Here is a 21,995-nt window from a genome sequence, read left to right as displayed (position 1 = left end):
ACCCACTCCTCAGATTATTCACGGGCTGCTTCTGATCAGTTAGGAAAGCAGCCATTGCCAGGAGCCACTAGTACAGGTTCATTAAAAACAATTATATCTGATTAATCTCATGCCTTCTTTGGACAGGGCTATTAGTCAAGTTAATGAATGAAATAATCATAACAATAGCTAACATTTATTAGCTGCTAACTGCACATCGTACACTGTTGTGTTTTACGAAGGGCTGTGCTGAGAGACACTTAACCATTGGGCTCTCCAGGAAAGAAGCCCTGATTTGTAGCATCTGCTGATTTCTCCGTGTAAATACTCCCACTGTGGCCAATTTCAAGCCACAAAAATGCCCGCATCCGTTCCACAAATTCACTGAAAATTTAACTATGGGCCCCAGCGCGCCGTGATTTTACATACGGTAACTATGTACGGCTCACAATGACCCTCTGTGGTCCGTACCACTATTATTCCCATTTCACAGAGCCGGAAATGGAGGCACAGGAGGTTGGGTATCCAGGATCACAAACTGATCTGCCTGGAGCTGAGTGTGAACCGGCCAGAGCTCTTAACCACCGTGCCAGCCTTCCACAGGGGTCTGACAAGGCACCCCCTCCACGGCCTCAGGGCGGGGAAGCTGACTAATGATTGTGTGGATTCACAGCTGCTCCCCGACTGTATTCAAGGGTGCTGATTCAGAGCTGAACCGGACCAGCCCATGGGAGCTGCCCCACTCCCCCAGGGCTCCTATCAGTGTGTAGACAACACCATGCAGAGAACAGTGACCCCCAAAGAGTAAGGCTCTGGGGAGTCCAAGTAGTTTGTAAGGAAGGACCAAATCTAACAACACGAGGTTTGATGTGAATGTAAAGTGTGATTCTCAGTTTGGATGCAAAGCGTCCACAGACCGGACACAGGTTAGGAGCTGCTGCTCGCAGCCACGTGAGGGTAGATTGCAGATCGTGGCTGATGCCAGCTCAGCGCCAGCGTGGCACGGTGTTCCCCACAGCTGCTAAGCAAGCCGGAGATGTTAGCAGGGTGGCATCTGGGCCCCTCCAGCCGCCTGGCTGGGTCCTTGGGCGGGGTGAGAGGGACACTGAAGCATGGCCAGAGGAGAAGGGGGCTGAAACCAAAGCAAAGTGTGAGGGAACTGGGGGTGTGTCTCCTGGATCTGTGGGAGAAGGGCTGCCAGGTGAAGGGGTGCCCCCCCCTCATTCTCTGTGGTCCCCAAGCGATGACACAGAGCATCGGTCAGGCTGCAGGAAGGCAGACTCCACCTCGGTGGAAGGAAGTGCTTCGAACGGTCACAGCCCCAGGCGGCTGGTAGTGGGGTCCCCATCCGGGGACTCATCCCAGGACTGGACGGCTGCAAGCATGGAGGGATGTCACAGGAACGGAGAATTCAAGCATCGTCTATAAGAGGCTTGGGGCGAGTGGCCAGGAATGAGCAAAGTGCAGAACTGTAGGTCCTTCCTACATAAAGGTCATTCCTTTATGTAAGAAGGACCTACAGTTAATGCCTGTGGTACGAGGCGCCTCACATGCATTATATCTAATCCCCCAGGAACCCTGCAAGCTGGGCATGGAGGTGTCTCCTCCACGGGGAGCCACCTGGCGAAGGCCCTCCTACCGCCTCTCTGTGCATCGTGTTCTTCTCAGGCCTCTCCATCTATGGCACTGATGCCCCAGGGCAGAAGAAGAGAAAGGAGGCATCAACTATTCCCTTTACTTTTCTGAAGAGTAAATGGATTATAATGTTTTCTCTAGAACTAAAAAATTGTCTCAATCCCTGAGCTCCTCTGTCACCTTTCACAAATGAACCCGCATTCCTAAGCATCCCGGCAGCCCACTGGTCTCCTGGGCAGGGAAAGAGAGGAAATGGGAGCTGTCGGTGCTGAAGTGCAAGAGGATAGTCTGAGCACGTGTGCGGGCCTCTCGGCGGCAGGAGCCACGTGAAGGCGGCACGTCTGCAGGTGGCTGCGTGGAGGTGTGCGTCTGCCTGGGAACAAACCCATCCCGGGAGCCGTACGGAGGTGGAGAGGGAGGGAGATTGATTGATTCTGGGTAGCAGGTATTTTATGTCCTGGGTTGTTATTTATGTCTCTACACCTACGCTCCCGAGACCCACACAATTGGCTGTTGCAGCGTTTCAAAAGCATTTCCATGGAAGCCAAGCTGTCCTCTTTCTAGTACACGTGCCAAGGCAGAGCGAGCTAGGGCCGAGGACAGGGCCCCGGGGGCCTCGCCAGCTCCACCCACCTGTTGCTCCCCCCGGGGAAGAAGAAATAGAGGTGGCTTTGCCTTGAAAAGGCCCCCAGGACCGTGTGAGGAGTAGGACCCGCACGGGGCACGGGGGTGGCTATTCGCCTGGGACAACACTTTGTCCCTCCTGGGCCGTCACCTCCTTAGCGCAGAATCAAGTGTGAGCCATCAAAATATAGAGCAGGGAACGATTCCCTCCGGGAGTCATGAGGCGGGCTGAGCAAACCAGATGCCACTGGCACACGACAGGCCAGGGGGTATCTGAGGTCCCTTGGAGGGACCCGGCTGGGGGGGCCTGTGTGCCGAGGCAGCCTGACTCCACCCACCGGAGCCTGAGCCCAGAGACGAGGTGGTCATGCGGGGGGCTGGCCGGCATGGGGGTCGGAGCCCAGCACAGGGTGGCAGGTGCTTGGGCAGGAGGTGGTGACAGTGGGCGACTGTTTACACACGGGGACTGACCCAGTACGTAAACATATTAAGAAGAATGAGAGCCAGGGTTTCACTGTCAGAGGACAGAATCACATGGAAAAGGGGGAAAGATGAGAGGAAACCCCGAGGTGCTGAATTAGAAGCAGGGGTATCACATGAAGGCGTCCTGGACAATGTGCATAGATGCGGAAACATGCATTACGTCAACGCGTGTCCACATACGTGACACCACAGACGTGAGCATATGTGAGCGCACACACAAATTTTTCCCACGGAGACAGTCTGGGAGCCTCAACACCCTAAAATCAAGGGGCACACCTAGCCCCATGTCCTCATTTCTAAAAGCCATTGTCCACTAAAAGGATTCAAGACTCCGCAGGGAAATGGCTGATTCTAGAACAGAGACGTGGAAAGTACGACATGAGCCTGGGACATTTGTGCCAGAAGATAAGAAAGCTCACGCAAAGTGAAGGGGGTACATGGGCAGGACATAGCGGCAGCTCGAAGGTGCTCCCAGGGACCAAGTCAGGGAGAATTTGAGCACCAGAGTTAAGTACTGACACTAACAGTTATAACCGATCGAATAAGAGAGGAAATTAACGGGGAGGAAGGAAATATTTCCACGGTTCCTCTCCCAGAAAACCTTACTAATCACTAATGAAGGGGGAGAAGGCTGGCGGACATAACCCAGGCCAGGGATCAAGGCAAACGCCGTCGCAACAGGACGCATGTACACTGCGAGGACGCCATCCAGCATGCCATGAGGATGCAGCATCACGTCCGAGGCATCCCTGCAGGACGGGTGACCTGAATCCAGCCGTGAGGCGGTGTCCCACGTCCCCAGACTGAGTGGCATCCCACAGAACACTGGCCTGTGGTTGTCAAGCATCAAGGCCACGATGGTTAAGGGGCGTCTGACGGTTCCGGCTTGAAGGAAACCAGGACAGGACAACAAAGTGCAGTGGGCGGGTCAGAACCAAGTCCTCTTGCCGAGAAGGCCATGCTATTGCATCGAAAGCCCGCCTCAGCTGCAGCCTGAGCACGAGACCTCGGCGGCGGTGGGCGCTGGCCTCCCGATTTGGGTGGTTGCGTGTGGCTACGTAGGAAGTGCCCTTGTCTGTAGGAAACACGCACTAACATGTTTACGGATGACAGGGCATCGTGTCAACAGCCTGCTCCCAGACTCAGAGGGAAAACAGCTGTATTTGCCCCTTTCCTGTAAACTGGGATATTCCGAAGGTTAGAAGAAAGAAGAGGAAAAGGAGGAAAGAGAAAAAGGAAGGGGAATAAAAAAATTACAAGAGTTGGAGGCAGGGGAGGGGAGGAGGGACCTCGAGCTGTGAGCCAGAGGGGCCTCTGAGGGTGCCGCCCCCTCCCCTCCCGGAGGTCAGGGATCCCTCCCGTTGGGGCGCCCGTCCCCACTCGCCTGTGGCTGCAGGGCCATCACCCTCTGCAGAGGACCGAGATGAGCCAGGGAGGCTGGCCCACCAGACCCCAAGAGCTGGAAGCGAGAGGGACAGATACAGGGTAAGGGGGCTGGACAGACCCCCGGGGGAAGGAATCGCTGGGCAGTGAAACCAGGGCAGAGGCAGGGGAGGATCCAAATATTCTCTGGAGGCTCCTGAGGGCCCCCAGGGTCGAGACTCAGTAATTCTGAGAGGAATCTGATCCCACAGGTATTTGCACACACCCTCCCCTCCTAAGAGGTTTGAACTTTCACTTTCAGGATTGGCAGGCACTCCCGGTGCTTCCTTGTCAAACTAAACACCCTTTGGGAAAGAGCACAGGAACGGCAGCCGAGAGCAGAGGCTCTGCCCCACGTCTCCTAACCTCAGTCTCCACATCTCTCAAGTGGGCAGAAGCACCTGCCGTATTTCTCAGAGTTGGGGGAGGGAGGTCAGATGAAAACACGAGGACGCCAGGCTCCGTCTCCCTTGTAGAGAAAGAATTGGCCGGTTTCTTTCTCCATCTTTAGTAGGCAAGTGGAGAGGTACCCTCTCTGTCCCTTCTGCCCAGGTCAAGGACTTTCTCAACGAGTGTGCAGAGACATCTTGCTCCCCCGAACCAAGGGAAACTGGACGCCAAGCCGGAGGTCGGGGCAGGGGGATGTGAGCCACGTTTTCCCCTACCCAGGCTGGAAGGACGCCTGGACTCTGCCCACGGCCCCCTCCACGCTGCCTCTTCCCCGCTATCACTTGCCCACCACCGCCCCTCACTCCCTCATTCCCTCCTCCCCCAGCTTAGACTCCATGGTCCATGACTGAGATCAACCACTGGCTCCTCCCTCCCTCCCTCCACTGTGGCCCCAGCGGCGCCCAGATCCAGCTGGCCCTCCCCTCCGCTCCGACCGGAGCTGCTGAACGTGGTTGGGAGCAACCACACACCAGGGAGGATGGGGCCCCTGCAGGTCTGTGTCCAGCCATCTCCAGCGGGCGCTGACCCTCCCCCGCACCAGCCCTCCCTCCCTCCCTCTGCAAGGCCATCCCATCACTTCTCATCTCCCTCCAAAACCCTCACACCCTCCCCTCCCCGTCTCCCGCACCAACGACGGCCTCTTTCTTCCTTGAGAAAATGGAAGCAACAAATCCAGCAGCCCTCCAACTTCCCTCCAGCAGCCCACCTCCATCGGACCCACACGCCCCACGTCCCCTCTGTTACTGTGGCTAAGCTGTCCCTTCTCCAAGAAGACCCACTCCTCCACTGTGCTCTGGATCCCACCCCCTCTTACCTTCTCAAAGTCCTTGCTTCTGAATTTACTTTTTCCCAAATCTGCAATTTTTTCTGTCTATCTACAGGACAGTGGGATCGTACACATGTTTTCATATCTCCTATCCTTAAAAACCAACTCCCTTCCTTGGCCTCATCTCTCCCTGTCGCTACAGTTCCGTTTTCCTGTTTCCCCATCACAGCAAAAGGAGTTATTTATAGCCCTTCCTTCACAGTCTCTCCTTAACCAACTTTACCTGGACTTCCATCCCCACCCTCCATCCAGTCTGCACCTGTTAAGAACCCCAGTATCCTCCATGGTCACAATCATTCAACGGTCACGTCTCTGTTCTTATCTTACTGGATCCCTTGGCATCCTCCTCCTTTACTCCTCTTTCCCGAAGGTCCATTGACCTCACTGACTGTATCTTCTCTGCCTCTTGCTGGCCTCTTCTCCTCTGCTTGACCTTCAAATGTTGAAATGCGCTGGAGCTCCATTTTTGGCCCATTTCTCTCCTGTAGCTCTACATTATCCTTGAGGGAACTTGTTCTGGGGCTTTAAATAACATCAATACGCTGAAGACCCCCAACCACAGAGCCTGACCCTCCCTGGAACTCCAGGTTCACTCTACACGTCCACCTGCATCTCCCCAGGGATCGCAAACCTGACCCACGCCAAGGAGAACCCTTGATTTCTTCCTCCTCCTGTCACTCAACATTCCACCATCCACTCTTACTCAAGGCAAAAAGCCAGCCCTGCTCCTGTCTTGTTTCTCTTGCCCCAGGCAGTCCGTCAGCGGGTCCTCTGGCCTCTATTTCCCAGCATCGCCCAAGAGGTCACTTCTTCCCACCTCCACGGCTGCCACCCTGGCCACACCACAGGCCTAACCTCCCCCCAGGGCTATGAAATAGTCTCTACCTGCACTCTGATGCCTACAGCCTATCCCAACCCATTCACCATAGAGAATGTGCCTCCCTTGCTTACAATCCTTCAAAAAGTCTTCATCATCCTTAGGAAAAAAGTCCAACCCTGTTTTCCTAGTTTATAAACCCTGAGTGATCTGGCCCCGCTCAGCACAGGTCCTGGGGACTAAATCTCATCCCTCTGACTGATTGGAGATACAGAAATTCTTCTGATCGGGGACCCTCGCAGGGGTGAGTGAGTTCAAGATGGGTCCCAGAGGGAGGGGCCAGGGATGTCACGAACACGTGGGAAAGGAGTGAGGAGAAGAAAGGAAGGGAACGCACACATCTTTATACTCAGACTCCAGCTGCAAGAAGGTCCCGCTCCCAAGGGCAACCTACTTGCCAAGACAGCCCCATCAGCAGCAGGGCCTGTGGCGTGAGAGGACCGCAGTTCTCCAAAGGAAGAGCCTGGGGTCTGGGGGGGATGCCACGGGGTGGGTGTCAAGAGAGGTAGGGCTAGGGTTTGTGGAGAGGGAAGAGGTGGAGGAATGGCTGCCATTTTGCAAAACTCAACAGATGCCTGCAGCTGGGGCCAGGCAGAGGGCTTGGAAATGAAGGATTTAGCCTCAGGCTGGGCTCACTGGAGGCTGAGCTGGGACAGACGTGCCCTTGGCTGACCTGGCAGGGATTGGGACCCTCAGAGCCCCGTGGGCACAATCCTGCTAACAGGGCCTCGGCTGGCCTCCAGGTTTCCAAGGCCAAGCGCTCTTATGTCAGTCTCTGCCACCCAGACAACAAAGTACAAGCCCCCTCACCCCCTTCCATCCACGGGAAAGCAGGCAGAGGTAAGTCTTACTGTTGTCCAAGTGGTTGGCCTTAATGATCTTCTCTGAGTAGTCAGAAATACTGGAGCATTCAATCTGGAAAGGACACAGAGCAAAGGAGCAAGAATCACCGTATGTCCAGGGCCAGTTTAACAGATGGAGGGGCAGAAGTCTGGAGGGGTGCGGTGACCTGCCCACAGCTGCACGGCTACTTCGTGGCAGATGAAAACCTAACCCGCAGCCCTCCCGACGCACGGGCCAGTGGCTCTTCCGCTGGTCCGCCTTTGCCCCTCGATGGAGGGCCCAGTCTCTGAGCTGGGAGATCTGGGAGGGGCTGGCAGGCCTCACTCTCCTGGCACAGTCACTGCCCTCCCAGGAGAGGAGGTGGGAGGCAGAGACCCCCAGAGTGGCTGTGAGCCTCCCTGAGGTCATCCGCCCACCCCCAGCCCTCCCTGGTTAAACGGCACGGTCCACAAGAAGGACCATCTGAAAATGGCAAGTCAGGGCCTCAGGGCACCTTAAGATCCTTCCCCACCCCATGGGCAGACGCCTGTTAACTCTCATTCCTTCCGCAGTCTCCACCTTTGAAAGAATTGGTTCTTTTGAAACTAGAAGCTTTTCCAGGCTCCCCAAATCTCCTAAGCAAAGGGCCAAGGTATTTGAGAGATTCGCTGACCATCCGCTGAGAGCAGGACCTTGTGGGAACAGCAGACCAAGCCAAAGCCTGGGGGTAGGAGGTCTGGGCCAGGCGGGGAGGCCAGGTTGCTGGCAACAGAGGGACAGCTGCCAAGACCTATGGCTGGAGCCCCACACCTGGAAGAGAAGGACGGGCAGCCCTGCCTTGCCCGGCTCAGCCCTGGGCTCCCGTCCGATCCCGGAGCTGAGCTGGGGCCTCAGAGACACCCTGGGAGGGAGGGTGGGGCGTTACAGGGGGTGCACATCCTGCCCTGAGGCTCTGTGAGCGACTTGGAAGGGGAGTCGGTCCCTTGGCCAGAAGCCCCCATCCTGGAGGGGAGGCCCTGTGAAGGAAGGAAGGCTGGCCGGTGGGGAGGGGCAGTACCGTGAAGAGTGCAGGACTTGACCTTGGGCGTCCAGGCTGGCCCCGTACCCTCAACATGCACGTCAGGTGAGTACATCATAGCTTTCCCAGTCAAGGCTACAACAGAGGTGTCTTGAGACAGCTCAGGTGTCCCAGAGACCCCCTCCAGCCTAGGCCCCGGTACCTTCCGGGTCAGGCATGGAGGGGGTTGTCGTTCCTGCCAGGGGCTTAGGGACAGGCACTGATGGGGGACACAGGGACTTGGAGGGCTCTAGTCAACCGGGAGCCAGGGGGTCTCAGGGCAGGCTGCAGGATGACCGAGCTAATGAAGCCCCACTGAAAGCTCCCCGCCGCCTCTGCGTTGGGCTGTCCTGTGCACGTGCTGTGTGTTTGACTGACTGCAGTGTGCCTTGAATTTTGATCAAGATGAATTCCCATTTTCCAGCCCTAGACCCACTGCATTTTTCAAATGTCAGTCGGAAGCTCAGAGCTCTTGTTTTTCTGTTTCTTCCCAGCTCCGGACCCTCCCAGCTCCCCGTCCTCAGGCTGTGTGCAGCTGCATTGTGGGAGCCTTCCCAGAAGGTCCACCACCACCACCTCTAGCTGGAGAGGCGGCAGTAGCCAGAACAGCAGAATTAAATCTACCAACTTGCCTTTAAAGAACAGAGAAAGAAGACCGTCTTGTTATCACCTAGGGCCCCAACTATACTAATAAATACTGAGCATTTGACTTAACGCCAGGCGCCATTCTAAGCACTTGACTTACGTATTAAAATCACTCACTCCTCATAGGCACCCCGTGGGCAAGGTACTGTAATTATGCCCATTTTATAGATGGGCAAACCGAGGTACAGAAGAGAAGTGAATTGTCCAGATCACACTTCTCGGGAGTGGAAGAGTGGAGATTCCAACCAGAGCTCACAGGTGTAGCCACTCTGCCCTGTCACCACAGCCCACAGTAGGGCTAAGGGGTCTAAGGTAATGATGTCACCAAAATGGTTTCAGAAAAGTCAAAAGTCCTCCACAAATGTCAGCTATTCCAGGACAAGGCCAGGGGCAATGCCCAGGTGACAGGGAGCCAGGGAGCTTGCCCACCTCCTGAGAGCTATGTCTGACTTCCTCCTGGAGGGTGTGACCCCAGCAAGGAGGGGGACCTGGAAGGGCCAGCGTCCCCGCAGGGGCCCGTGGAGGGAGTGGCATGCTCACCCCGAACACCTTCTTGGCCCCTGCTTTGGCAGCAAACATGGAGAGGATCCCAGTGCCGCTCCCCACGTCCAGCACGACCTTGTCCTTGAACACGTGCTTGTTGTGATACATGGAATTCCGGTAAGTGAGCGTCCGCACCTCGTCCTTCAGCATCTCCTGTATGGAAGGAAAGGTACAGCTGATGTATTCAGGGCACCTGGGCGCACACCTGCCAGGTCATGGGCCCAGGGCTGTCCCGACAAATTCCTCAGGGACCTCAGTTCTGTCATGAGGCAGAGCCACGGAAGAGTACAGCTGTGCCAGGGGCTCCCTGCATCAGTACACACAATGCCCTAAAACTCTGCCCCTTACAAGGCGAAAGATCGCCTTGTACCATTAAAGGAGAAACTCACGTCCAGACCTGGGAAAGCTCCAACTTATCAAAAACCCAAAGAAAGGAGCGATACAAACACAGCATGAGAGATTTAAGTTAGACCTGAAGCAGAACTTTCTGCCATCATGAGAGAATTGTCGTGAAACAGGTTATTAAAAGAGGCTGTGTGTGCGTGTGTGTACTTTTTCTATTTGCTTGTTTTTAAGAATAGAAAACATGTTTTTTTATCCACTATTATTTAAGTGCTTTGTAATAAGAGAGGAACTAGATTACCCTTTACTACTGTCTCCAACCCAAGGAGAACATGATTTATCTGTGTATGGTGGTGAGGCAGGGATCTTCGTCCATTAAAGATATCAGCCAAGGGCTTCCCTGGTGGCGCAGTGGTTGAGAATCTGCCTGCTAATGCAGGGGACACGGGTTCGAGCCCTGGTCTGGGAAGATCCCACATGCCGCGGAGCAACTAGGCCTGTGAGCCACAACTACTGAGCCTGCGCGTCTGGAGCCTGTGCTCCGCAACGGGAGAGGCCGTGACAGTGAGAGGCCCGCGCACCGCGATGAAGAGTGGCCCCCACTTGCCACAACTAGAGAAAGCCCTCGCACAGAAATGAAGACCTAACACAGCCAAAAATAAATATAAAAATAAATAAATAAATAGAACTTATTTAAAAAAAAAAGATATCAGCCAACACTCTGACTAATCAATAATAATCAATAGTATTGGGATTTTTAGTACAATTTTTAATGTAACTTGCATACAATAAAAAGCACAGATTTTAAATATATGGCTAACCGTACACCTGTGTAACCACCACCATAATCAAGACATAGAACACTTCCATCATTCCAGACCTTTCATGCCCATGTGCAGGTAATCCTCTCCCCCATTCCAGACAACCAAAGATCTAATTTCTGTCTCAGATTCCTTCTGCCAGTTCCAGAATTTCATATAAACAGAATCATACAGTATGTACACTTTTGTGTCCAACTTTCTCTACTCAAAATTTCTGAGATTTCATTCATTTTATTGCATGTATCCAAGGTTGCTGTTGTTGTTGACTAGTATTCCACTGTATGAACATATCACATGTTCACATCCATTCACGTGATGATGGATATTTGGATTGCTGTGAATAAAGCTGTTACGAACATTCTTGTTTAAGTAGTTTCGAGAATACAGACATCCCCGACTTACAGTGGTTTTTCATGAGATATTCAATACTTCATTATAAAGTAGGCTTTGTGTTAGATGATTTTGCCCAAGTGTAGGCTGATGTAAGCGTTCTGAGCACACTTAAGGTAGGCGAGGCTTAGCTGTGATGCTCAGTAGGTCAGGTGTATTTAATGCATTTTCAACTTAACATATTTTCAACTTACGATGGGTTTATGAGGGCGTAACCCCACTGTAAGTTGAGGAAGATTTGTATATCTTTTCATTTCTCTTGGGTAAACACCTAGAAGTGGGTTTGCTGGGTCTTAGGGGAGGTGTTTAATTTCATCAGAAATTGCCAAACAGTTTTACAAAATAGTTGTCTTTTTATGATCCAGAGTTCAAGTTTCTTCATATGCTGGCCACTTAGTCTTATTAATTTTTTAACATTTTAGTCATTCTAGTGGATATGCACTGCTACTGCACTACAACTTTAATTTCACTTCCCTGATGGCTATTGATGCAGATAATTTTTTCATGATTTTATTGACTATTCATATATATCTTTTGTAAATTGTCTGTTTTGTCCTTTTTTTTCCTTTTGAGCTATTTATCTTTTCCTTAGTGAATTGTAGGAGTTTCTATATTCTGGAAACAAATCCTTTGTTAGATATACATGTTACGAATATCTTCTCCCAATCCGTGATTTGCCTTTTCATTTTCTCAATCTTGTCTTTTGAAATGTAGTTTTTAATTTTGATAAAGACCAGTATTTTGGTTTTTTTCTTTTATGATTAGAATTTTGTCTGTCCTGCCTAATCTTTGCCTACCCCAAGGTCACAAAGATATCCTCCTATGTTTTCTTCTAGAAGTTTTATAGTTGTGCCTTTTAGGTCTTTGATTCACATCAAATTAATTTTTATATATGGTATAAGTATATATGTATATACATATATATATATGGTATAAGGTGTGTGAGTTCATTTTTTTCATACAAATAGATGGTTCAAGCACCATTTGCTGAATAGACTATCATTTTCCCCACTGAATTAACTTGCCACCTTTGTCAGAAAACCAATTCACTATATATGGGTGGCCTTTTTGATCTGTTCCATTAATATATCAATTTAACTGTCATTTAACTACTGTAGCTTTGTATTACCTTTGAAACAAAGTACTGTATGTAAATCCTCCAACTTAGTTCTCTTTTTACAAGATGATTTTGGCTTTTCTGCATCCTTTGCATTTCCATACACATTTTAGAACCAACTTGTTAATTCATACAGAACAGCCTCCTGGAGTTGATTGGAATTGCGTTGAATCTATAGATCTATTTGGGGAGAATTAACCCCTTAGCAATACTGAGTCTTATAACCCAAAACACTAAAATAGCTCTCCCTTTAGTTAGGTTTTGTTTAATTTCTCTCTGCAATGTTTTATAGATTTCAGTATAGAGGCCTTGTATTTCTTTCATTAGATTTATTCTTAACTATTTTATTTTATGATACCTTATAGTATTGTAAAAGATATGTTTAAAATTTCATTTTCCAATTGTTTTATGTTAGTATATACCTTGACCTTATATGTTGCAGCCTTGCTCACTTCACATATTAATTCTAGTAGGATTTATCTGTAGATTCCTTTTTTTCTCTTTTCTTTCTTTTCTGGCCACACTTCATGGCTTGAGGCATCTTAGTTCCCCAACCTGGGATTGAACCCGGGGCCTCGGCAGTGAAAGTGCAGGGTCCCAACCACTGGACCACCAGGGAATGCCCTAGATTCCTTTATTTTTCTTTGTTAAAAATATTATCACATGTGAATGAAGACAACTTTATTTCTTTTTTTCCTACTTTATATGTTTTTTATTTCTTGTTCTTTCTTCTTGCTTTATTGCACTTGCAAAGGTTACCATGCAGTAAAACGCTGAACAGAACACACACCCCCTTCTTTTGTTCCAATGATATATAAATATCACCATTGAGTATGATTTTGGCTGTGAGCTTTCCATAAATGTCTTTTATCAGATTGGAAAAGTTTTCTTGTATTTCTAATTTGCTGAGAACTTTTTATCATGAATTGGTGTTGAATTCTGTCACATGATTTTTATACATTTCTTGAAATTGTATATGACTTTTCTCCTTTGTTCTTTAATATGTTGAACTCCATAGATTGGTTTCATATGTTGAACCAACATTTTGTCATGACGTATTATCCTTTATAATATTGCTTGATTTTATTTATACATATTTTGTTGCAGATTTTTGTATCTATATTTGTGAGGGACATTGACCTGTAATTTTCTGTTACCTTCTCTGGCAAAGTTCTGCTGGGTTCATCACACAAATTAGGAAGTGTTCTCTCCTCATTTATTTTCTGAAAAAGTTAGCATGAGATTGATATTTTTCTTCAATGTCTAATAAAATTCACCAGTAAAACCATCTGGGTCTGGAGTTCTTTTTGTGGGAAAATTTTAAATTATGAATTTCATCTATTTAATAGAGTGCTATTTTAGTTTTCTATGCATACTTACATCAGGTTTAACAAGGTATATTTCCAAGGAATTTATCCATTTCGGTTGAGTTGTCAAATTTATGGGTATAACGTTGTCATAATATTCTCTAGTCACCTGTTAAATGTCTATATGATCTGTAATGATGTCCTTGCCTTCATTTATGATATTATAATTTTTGTTTTTTCTTTCTTGATCAGTCTAGCTAAATGTTATCAAATTAATTAGTCTTTTCAAAGCCAACTTTTGGCTTTGTTGGTTTTCTCTAATGTTTGATTTCTACTTCATTGATTTCTGCTCTCATCTTTATTATTTCCTTCCTTCAACTTAGGCTTTATTTGCTCTTCTTTCTCTACCTTTGTAAGGTGGAAGCTCTGATCATTATTTTTGTACAATTCTTTTTGTCTAATGGAAGCACTTAAAGCTATAAATTTCTGGGGCTTCCCTGATGGCGCAGTGGTTAAGAATCCACCTGCCAATGCAGGGGACACGGGTTCGAGCCCTGGTCCGGGAAGATCCCACATGCCGTGAAGCAACTAGGCCCGTGCACCACAACTACTGAGCCTATGCTCTAGAGCCCGCAAGCCACAGCTACTGAGCCCACTCACCACAACTACTGAAGCCCACGTGCTAGAGCCCATGCTCTGCAACAAGAAAAGCCACTGCGATGAGAAGCCCGCACACCGCGATGAAGAGCAGCCCCCGCTCGCCGCAACTAGAGAAAGCCCGCACGTAGCAACGAAGACCCAATGCAGCCAAAAATAAATAAATAAATAAGTAAATAAAATTTTTTTTAAAAGCTATAAATTTCCCTCTAAAGATTGCTTTAACTGCATTCCACAAATTCTCATATGTTGTATGTCTCAGTCACTTCAGTTGCTATAACAAATTACCATAGAGTGGGTGACTTAAACATTTATGCCTCACAGTTCTGGAGAATGGGAAGTCCAAGATCAAGGTGCCAGCAGATCCAGTGTCTGGTGAGGACTTACTTCCTGGTTTGCCTTCTCCTTGTATCCTCACATGATGGAGAGCAGGCCGAGGAAGCAAGGCCTCTTATAAGGGCATTAATGCCATTCACGAAGGCTCCACCCTCATGACCTCATTACCTCCCCAAAGCCTCGCCTTCTAACACCATCACATGGGGAGTTAGGATTTCAACACACGAGTTTTGGGGGCGGGAGGGACACACAGACATCAGATCCATAGCACTGTGCTTTCACTATCATTCAGTTGAGAATATTTTCTAATTTCTCTTGTGACTTCTTCTCTGACCCTGCTCTCAGTTGCTGTCTAATTTCCAAATATTTGGAGATTTTCTAGATAATTTACTGTTTACTGGTTCCTAAATTAATTCCATTATGACCAAAAAAGCATACTCTACATGATCTCAGTCTTTTGAAACTTAATTGAGATGTGTTTATGGGCCAGCATATGATCTATCTTAGTGAATGTTTCAATGTGCGCTTAAAAAGAATGTATATTCTGTACTCTGGGGATGCAATGTTGTATAAATGCCTACTATGTTGGGTTGTTTGATGGTGTTGTTCAGATTTTCTACATCCTTACTGTTTTTTGTGTGTGTATCTGTTCTATCAATTACCAAGAAAGAAGTGTTCAAAAATCTTCAACAGTGGGATGTATTTTTCTCCCTCTAGCTCTGGAGATGTTGCTTCATGTTTTTGAAGCTCTGTGCACACATGTGTGATGGCTTTGTAATCAGTCACCTTACCAGGTGGAGCTATATTTCCCAGAATTGTCTTTCTACTATGTCTCCAGTCAAGGTGGTTCATGAGGGAGATTCCCACGAGATTCAGAAGATACAAAGGAAGCAGGAAGCATTTTGTAGTTCACATTTGTCACTGCTGATGGGTTGATCCACCTTGTTGGCATGAAGCAGCAGCTGGGCTTACAATTGCTCTACCTTTGCTTTCAGCTTCTCTGACTCCTGAGCCAGGTGTGTGTGTGTTTAGTTCCAAGGTGAAACACTCCAGGCTCTATAGGATATGCTCCCCACCAAGGTCAAAGGCAATAGAACGGATGTGTGTTTCAGCCCGTCCTCATAGGGTTCAAGCTTGTGCTTATGAGTTGTAGCTACTCCTGATCTCCCCTTATTTTACATTCATAGTCCTTTCCCTGTACTTCAAGCTTCAGCATCAGACATGGAGACCTTACACAATTGCATGAGCCAATTCCCTGCAATCCTGAACTGACTTTATACATATGCTTCCATGGTTGAGCCCTGACCGATACAAAATTTCGTACCAAGAATAGCTCCTAAGGAGCAGAATCTAAGAATGGGTTCTCTGAATTGGTTCTGAGTTTTCTGGAATTGGTTTTCTGATCTGATTAGATTTAAAGGCACTAAGAAATCTATTGCCATTGGTGAAGAGGGCACTGGTGAAATGGCAAAAGAGTTACTCAAATTTTAGCCTTAGACACCAGTGACAAAGTTCCTACAGAAGACAAGACTCCGGATGACCAAGTATTTGCTACCTTAGAACATTTTAGTCAAAGTAAGGAATGTAATGGGATGGATTTGTTGGTTGGTTACTGCTAATTGTGCTAGAAAACTTAGAAAAAGAAAATGATGAGCTCAGGGATTTAAATTCCCAGTTCAAGGTCTTCATATAGCACCTGAAAACGTCTATGACTTCGGGGGAAAAAAAGAAAAGAAAAGGAAGAAAATAAAAGAAAGGAACAAAAACCTTATTTTCTTGCAGGGTCAAGATTTCTGAAAACCAAAGCCAAAGTCTAATCCTGCCTGAATTACAACACAAATTGAATTCCCATCCTTGCAAGAACTCTTTTGTTAAAGTTGAGTCATCTGTTGGGAAAGAATGGGGTCCTGAAAATTGGAACGGGAACATACAGGCAGATTCTGATGAAGCTGGGACCTCAAGTCCCTAAATTACCGTCTTCTCTGCCAGTAGAAACACCTTCTACCCCTGCCCAAGAAAGTTTGTTTTCCTTTTCCTGAAGATTCGTACTGGTGTCCTTTGAGGTAGTTGCTTGCCAGGTAATGTTAATACTCCTCAGGACCCATCCCCACCAACCCTATAACTGGATTTGACTCCACGCAGACCCCGAAGAACAAGGCACAAAGAGTGACCCATGAGGAGGTGTGATACACACCAAAAGAACAGCATGATACTTCTAACATATAGATTAAAATATAGGGAATAGATGTGGGGATGTATAGTAAGGGTGAGGGATCAAGATGGAGGGAACATAAAGTTGGATTGAGCCAAGTCTATTGACATAGGTCCACTAAGCAAAGACTGTGGATTCACTGTTTTACCTCCAGGGGCTTGGAATGCCTCTAACAATTGGTATGGTTGATTGACTGAAACATGGACCAAAAGTTAGTCTACACTAAATGAAGTGGAAATGCCAGAACTTCCTTGATCTGCTGAAGAGGAAGGTATCCAAAGACTTCAGGAGACTGGAATGTTAAAATGCATCTGTCACACAGACTCGCTCACCAACGCCAGAGAACAGACCTCTAACCACAGCTGTGAAGAAGAAGTTTATGAGGGAAGTCCAGTAGCCTTGAAGAGCTCTGTGTGCCCTTCTCTATAGATCAGAGATTACACTGGGAACTGAGATTCCTAATTGCCATGGGAACAATATCCAACTAGGATCCTGGGGTATCGGGGGCCAAACTGTAGTGTGTAATCGCCAAAGATGAGGTGGGCATGGTTACTGTAAAGGATAGGAGAGCCAAAGCAGTATTCAGGAGAGTCTGGCTCACCAAGACCTATGGCCAGTTCATTAAAGTACCTCTAGAAAATAAACAGTGGAAAACACACTAAATTCTTACTTGATCTGTTTAAGCAGAAAAGTTATAGGTCTCGTGAATGGAAGTCACGCTTGAATCACCAAAAGAGGGAGTCATGGCCCCTCAGTGGATTCCCAGACTTGAGCCAATTTACAGACGAAGGAGCCCTTAAATGAAGGGGAGGCCATGTCACATGAGGGGAAACCCTGTTATGCTGACAGAAATGTGTACTGTTAATCTTTCTCCAAGTCTTCCCCAAGATGACCTGCAGGCATTTACCAGCATGTGTGCATTGGAGAAAGGAAAATAAACAGATTTTTGAGGATTACTGGACACTGGCTCTGAACTATTGGAACACTAGCTCCATGAGATCCATTAATCCAGGAGACTAATTCCAGGAAACCCACACCTGCATCCAATTTGCCGATTTGGCCTGTGCAGAAGAGAGATGGAGCTTGGAGAATGGCTACAGATCATCATAAGTGTAATCAGGTGGTGACTACAGTTGCAGAGGTTGTTTCAGATGTGGATTCATTGTTTGAGCAAATCAATCCAGAGAGTTGCTGGGGGTTTTGTTTTTGGGGTTTTTTTAAAATCAATTTTAGACATTTATCCATCTATATTTCTTCAAACATTTTTTTCTGTCCCATTCTTTCTCTTCTCCTCTGGAATTCCAATTACTCACATGTTTTACCACTTAATTCTGTCCCAAAAGTCACTGAGGCTCTGTTCACTTGTCAGTTTTTTTCTCTCTATTCTTCAGTTTCAATGATTTCTCTTTCCCTGTCCTCGTGGTCATAGATATTTTCTTTTATGTATCCTATCTGTTATTAATCCCATCCAGCGAATATTTGGTTTAGCTATTGTATTTTTCGGTTGTAGGATTTCAATTTCACCTAATGTATCCATCTCCTCCTGGAAATTTTTTAAAATCGTATTTATTATAGCTATTTACAAATTTTTATTTAATCATTCCAACACCTGGGCTGTCTATAGATCTGTTTCTATTGATGATTTTTCTCTTGACTATGAACCAAATTCTCTTGTTTATTCACAGGTCTAATCATTTTTATTTTATGCCATAGATGGTGTCTAAGGATCAATAGTAGCTGAAGTTAGTTTGTTGTTGTTGTTTTTCCAGGAGGGAATAGCCTTTCTTTTGTTAGGCAGCTAGAATGATGGGCTGGTCAGTTCAATCCAGTCGGGGGTTGAGCAGGTTTAGGAGTTGAGTAGGATTGGGATGTGGGACTTTAATTCCTGTAACAGGGCCTGGGGCCCCACAGGGGCTAAAAACATTTGTGTTTGCTTTTCAGCCCAGCACTACCTCCTGTGTTGCCCCAAGGCTTATATCTTTGGTTATATTAGAAACTGAATAAGGTGAGGGTTTGGTTAAATTGAGTTCATGTCTGATTCTTAACTACTTCGAAAGTGAGCTCTAGCCTCTCTCTCCAGAAGCTCTCTGGAACGAAACACTGCAAGACCTCTCAACATCAAAAGGACAAGGCCTCAGAACTGTGAGACCACAAGACTGTAAGACGGTATCCCTAGAACCAGGCACGGGGCACGGTGTGAAATTGGTGCTCTATAAGGACGGAGCCCAACTCCTGCACACGAATCATAGCTCCGAAGTTTCTGAGCTCTCCGGCCAGCCCAGAACATCATTCAGCATTCCATGTCTCAATCTCCTCACCTGGAGAATGGGGTAAAAATAGCCGCTATTGCGTAGGGCTGTTGTCATGACTAAATAGGCAGAGTTAATGTTGCCAAAGTGCTAGCTCTTGCTCTTTGTGAAAACTGTGACCTTTTCATCTCTGTGAAGGAATTGTTGAGGGTGAGTAAGGAACGGAGGCAGAATAATGACAAAGGTTCAGAAATCTCTCAATCATACTCGTAGTTCAAAGTTCTCACTGCCTTTCCTGATGGAATTAGGTTGGCCCAGTATCTCTGCAGGTCCTGTTGTTGCTAAAAGGGATCCCCCCAAGGGCCCCCCTTTAATTCATTGTCTTTCATCACTTCTTCGGCCCCCCCTTTCCCTTCCTTAAGGCTCCAGACCACAGGAGTTCATTCCGAAGGCACAAGTTCTGGGGGCGGGGGAGAAGTTGTAAGTTCCCCTACTCACCCTGTTCAAAGAAACAGCTGTCTCTCCCCACCCTTCCCATACCCCTGCTTTAATCACCCCTGAAGGAGAACAGCCCAAAGACGTCTCCAGACATTCAGCCAGGAGCATGCCACTCTTCAGTGAAAACAATTCCCACCCCCAGCTGTGGGTGACTTTATCTCCTTCCCACTGAACACATGGCAGCACATTGACTAATTGCTGGGAAATGAGGCCCTGAAGAATCTATTTCAAAAAACCCTGCAGTAAGATTGTGAAAAGAAGAGAGCTGGCCAGGAGTGGGCTCAGCGCCCAGGGCTGGGGGGCTGGGAACAGGGCCCCACTGGGGTTGATTCTTCTGGCAGCTGAGGCCCCATAAAGATGCTGAGAATTCAGAGCTAGGATCTCAGAGGTCATGGGGCTGGGCCCCTCCCCTCTGTGCACAAGGACACATCTGTCACATCTGCTCCTGTTCAGGACTCCTTTCTTTTCACAGAGGCCCTGGTCCGGAATGCACAGGCCTGCTCTCCCTGGCCCCTGACCTCCGGAGGCTGAGCATGGGGTCATCTCAGGAGAGGCCATGGGATGCAAGAAGAAAAGTGTCCAGAAGCACCTCCTGCTGTGCTCTCCAGCTCCCAGTACCGTCCCCCTGCCACTCGGCGCTTCTTGTTTGTATTTATAGACTAAACCACCCCTATCCAGCCTGCACCATGTTTCCCAAACACTCACTGATCACTATTAATCAGCAAGCTGGCAGTGCCTCTGCCCGCCCGTGTGAGCATCTTGTTAATGACGGGAAAAGGCTGCCAAATGGCCAGCTCGGCTCCGGATGGGATGGTGAGACGTGGGTCTTGTCCAGACCGAGGAGGCAAAGGCATCGCCACGAGCCGTCTGGCATGGAAAGGAGATCCCTTGTGTTTGACAACGAGAAATGAACAGGCCCTGTCTGCAGACAACGACGGTAGGAGGCCATCTACTTGCCCTCACTTCCTTTTACAGCAGATGATCATGGAGACCAAACAGTCCGGAGGGGAAGCTCAGGGATGAAGGGAGGCCAGCTAAGCTGCCCCAGCGTGAAAGACCTATGCATTTCCCCAGGAGCCAGGATCTAGGCCTGGCCCCCAGCAGCAGCAAGAAGGATTTAAGCTGGGTGATCGGAAGCACTTCCCACTGCGAAGGGCTGCTAAACCTATTCTAGGACAGGTTACTAAGGAGAGAAATGAGATGGTGACCTGCAGATCCTTTACTCCAAGGTCATTAGCTCAGTCTGCACTGTGTTTGTATATGTGCAGGAACAGGTCTGATTCTTCTAGCCATACATGAAATGGAGGGAGCCTGGTACATACTATATGTACCTGGTGACCCTGGCTGTCTTCTCCCAGTGGAGATCAGACGCTCCGGATGCCCGGCCTTCGTGGGGACCAGGCAGCGCCTGAGTGATGAGATTAGCTGCTGTTTCATCAAACCTAGACAAATCAGACAACGTGTGGAGTGCCGGGGAACCCCGTCCTGAAGGAATCATAGAGATACAACGGCACCGGAGGGCGCATCCCAGGTGCCTACGTGTGTTGCAGGGAGGGGTGGGAGGAATCAATTGGAGGTGGCTCTGCGGGGCTGGGGCCTGAGGACGGGAGGGCGGATGGGAGGGGCACGCCGCCTTCGGCTGGTCCCTAATGGGGGTCCAGGCAGGCCCAAGGGGGGCATTTTAGGATCCCTGAAACTGCTGTCTCTTCCCAGCAATCTGCTCTGAGACAGGTGCCCAAGGACACAGGACTGTCCTGTAATTAGAGGCAGGGTCTTGAGGAGGGAAGCTCTTGAAAGCATCCTTCCCGCCCCCCAGACCCTCTCACCTCTCAGGCCTAGGACCGGGCTCCGTGCACCATCGCGACCCCAACCCAGTGGGACCCACCAAAAGCTGCAGGCTCAGCTGCCCAGGCCCCCCTGGGCCAGGCCCCCAGAACTAAACCCAGGGCCCAGCCCCACCCCTGCAGGCCCCAGGCCTAATTAATGCTCTGCTGGGGAGAGCAGTCCTCAGGGGCCAAACCCCTCCACCCTCTACCTCCATGGGAAATTGCAAAAGGACCAGCAGGAACAAAGCCAAAGTTTCCAGAAAGAAAGAAAGGCTGTATGGCCTGGAAATCAGGAAATGAAGCCCCGGGCCCCCCAAACGTGAAGGTTTCATTTCTAGCTCTGCGTGTTATCAGCTCGTGACCTTGCACGGAAAGGAACCAGCAAAGATGAAGGAAGGTTGATAAGATTCTTAAGGTCTTATATCCTCATCTGTGAAATGGGGACAAATAATAATACCAACCTCACAGGGTTGACCTCAGGAATAAATGAGCCAGTAACATAAAATGCTGGGAGCAATACCCAGTGTGGGGCAGGCACTCAAAAACATGTCGCCTATTACTTGTTAAACATGCTTCTGGCAACGCAGCATCACTGTTTGGATACAGGAAGGGTTTACAAAAGCATCTAATTGAAAGGGGAGCTTTGAGACTTATTTTCAAAAAGCATTTGCATAGCAAGCAAGCCTTTGTTCCTTTCTCGATATGTCTTCACACTGTAAGGGGATAATAGAAATACCTTCTTCATAGAGTTCTTGGGAATTCAATGAAATGACACGTATAATGTACTCAGAAGAGTGGCCAGCCGTGAGCAAGCACTCGGCTCATGTCAGTTGTTTATTTGGGGTGAGAAAGTGCTGGAGATGGTGGGGAGGGGGGT

General features: G+C 48.5%; 1 protein-coding gene across 2 annotated transcripts in view; it reads right to left on the bottom strand.

Annotated features, from left to right (window-relative positions):
• Nucleotides 1-21,995, bottom strand: part of PRMT8 (protein arginine methyltransferase 8) — an 84,147-nt gene that overhangs the window by 28,412 nt on the left and 33,740 nt on the right. For both annotated transcript variants that reach the window (XM_082352890.1, XM_082352891.1), the window contains 2 exons: nucleotides 9,361-9,516; nucleotides 7,148-7,211 (listed from right to left, as the gene is read on the bottom strand). In XM_082352890.1, the coding sequence (XP_082209016.1) occupies nucleotides 7,148-7,211; nucleotides 9,361-9,516 (220 nt within the window). The remainder of the gene's footprint in view (nucleotides 1-7,147; nucleotides 7,212-9,360; nucleotides 9,517-21,995) is intronic.

Source organism: Balaenoptera borealis, assembly GCF_965194805.1.
Source record: "Balaenoptera borealis genome assembly, chromosome: 13".
NCBI classification, from domain to species: domain Eukaryota; kingdom Metazoa; phylum Chordata; class Mammalia; order Artiodactyla; family Balaenopteridae; genus Balaenoptera; species Balaenoptera borealis.
This window is presented reverse-complemented; position numbering and strand designations above follow the sequence as displayed.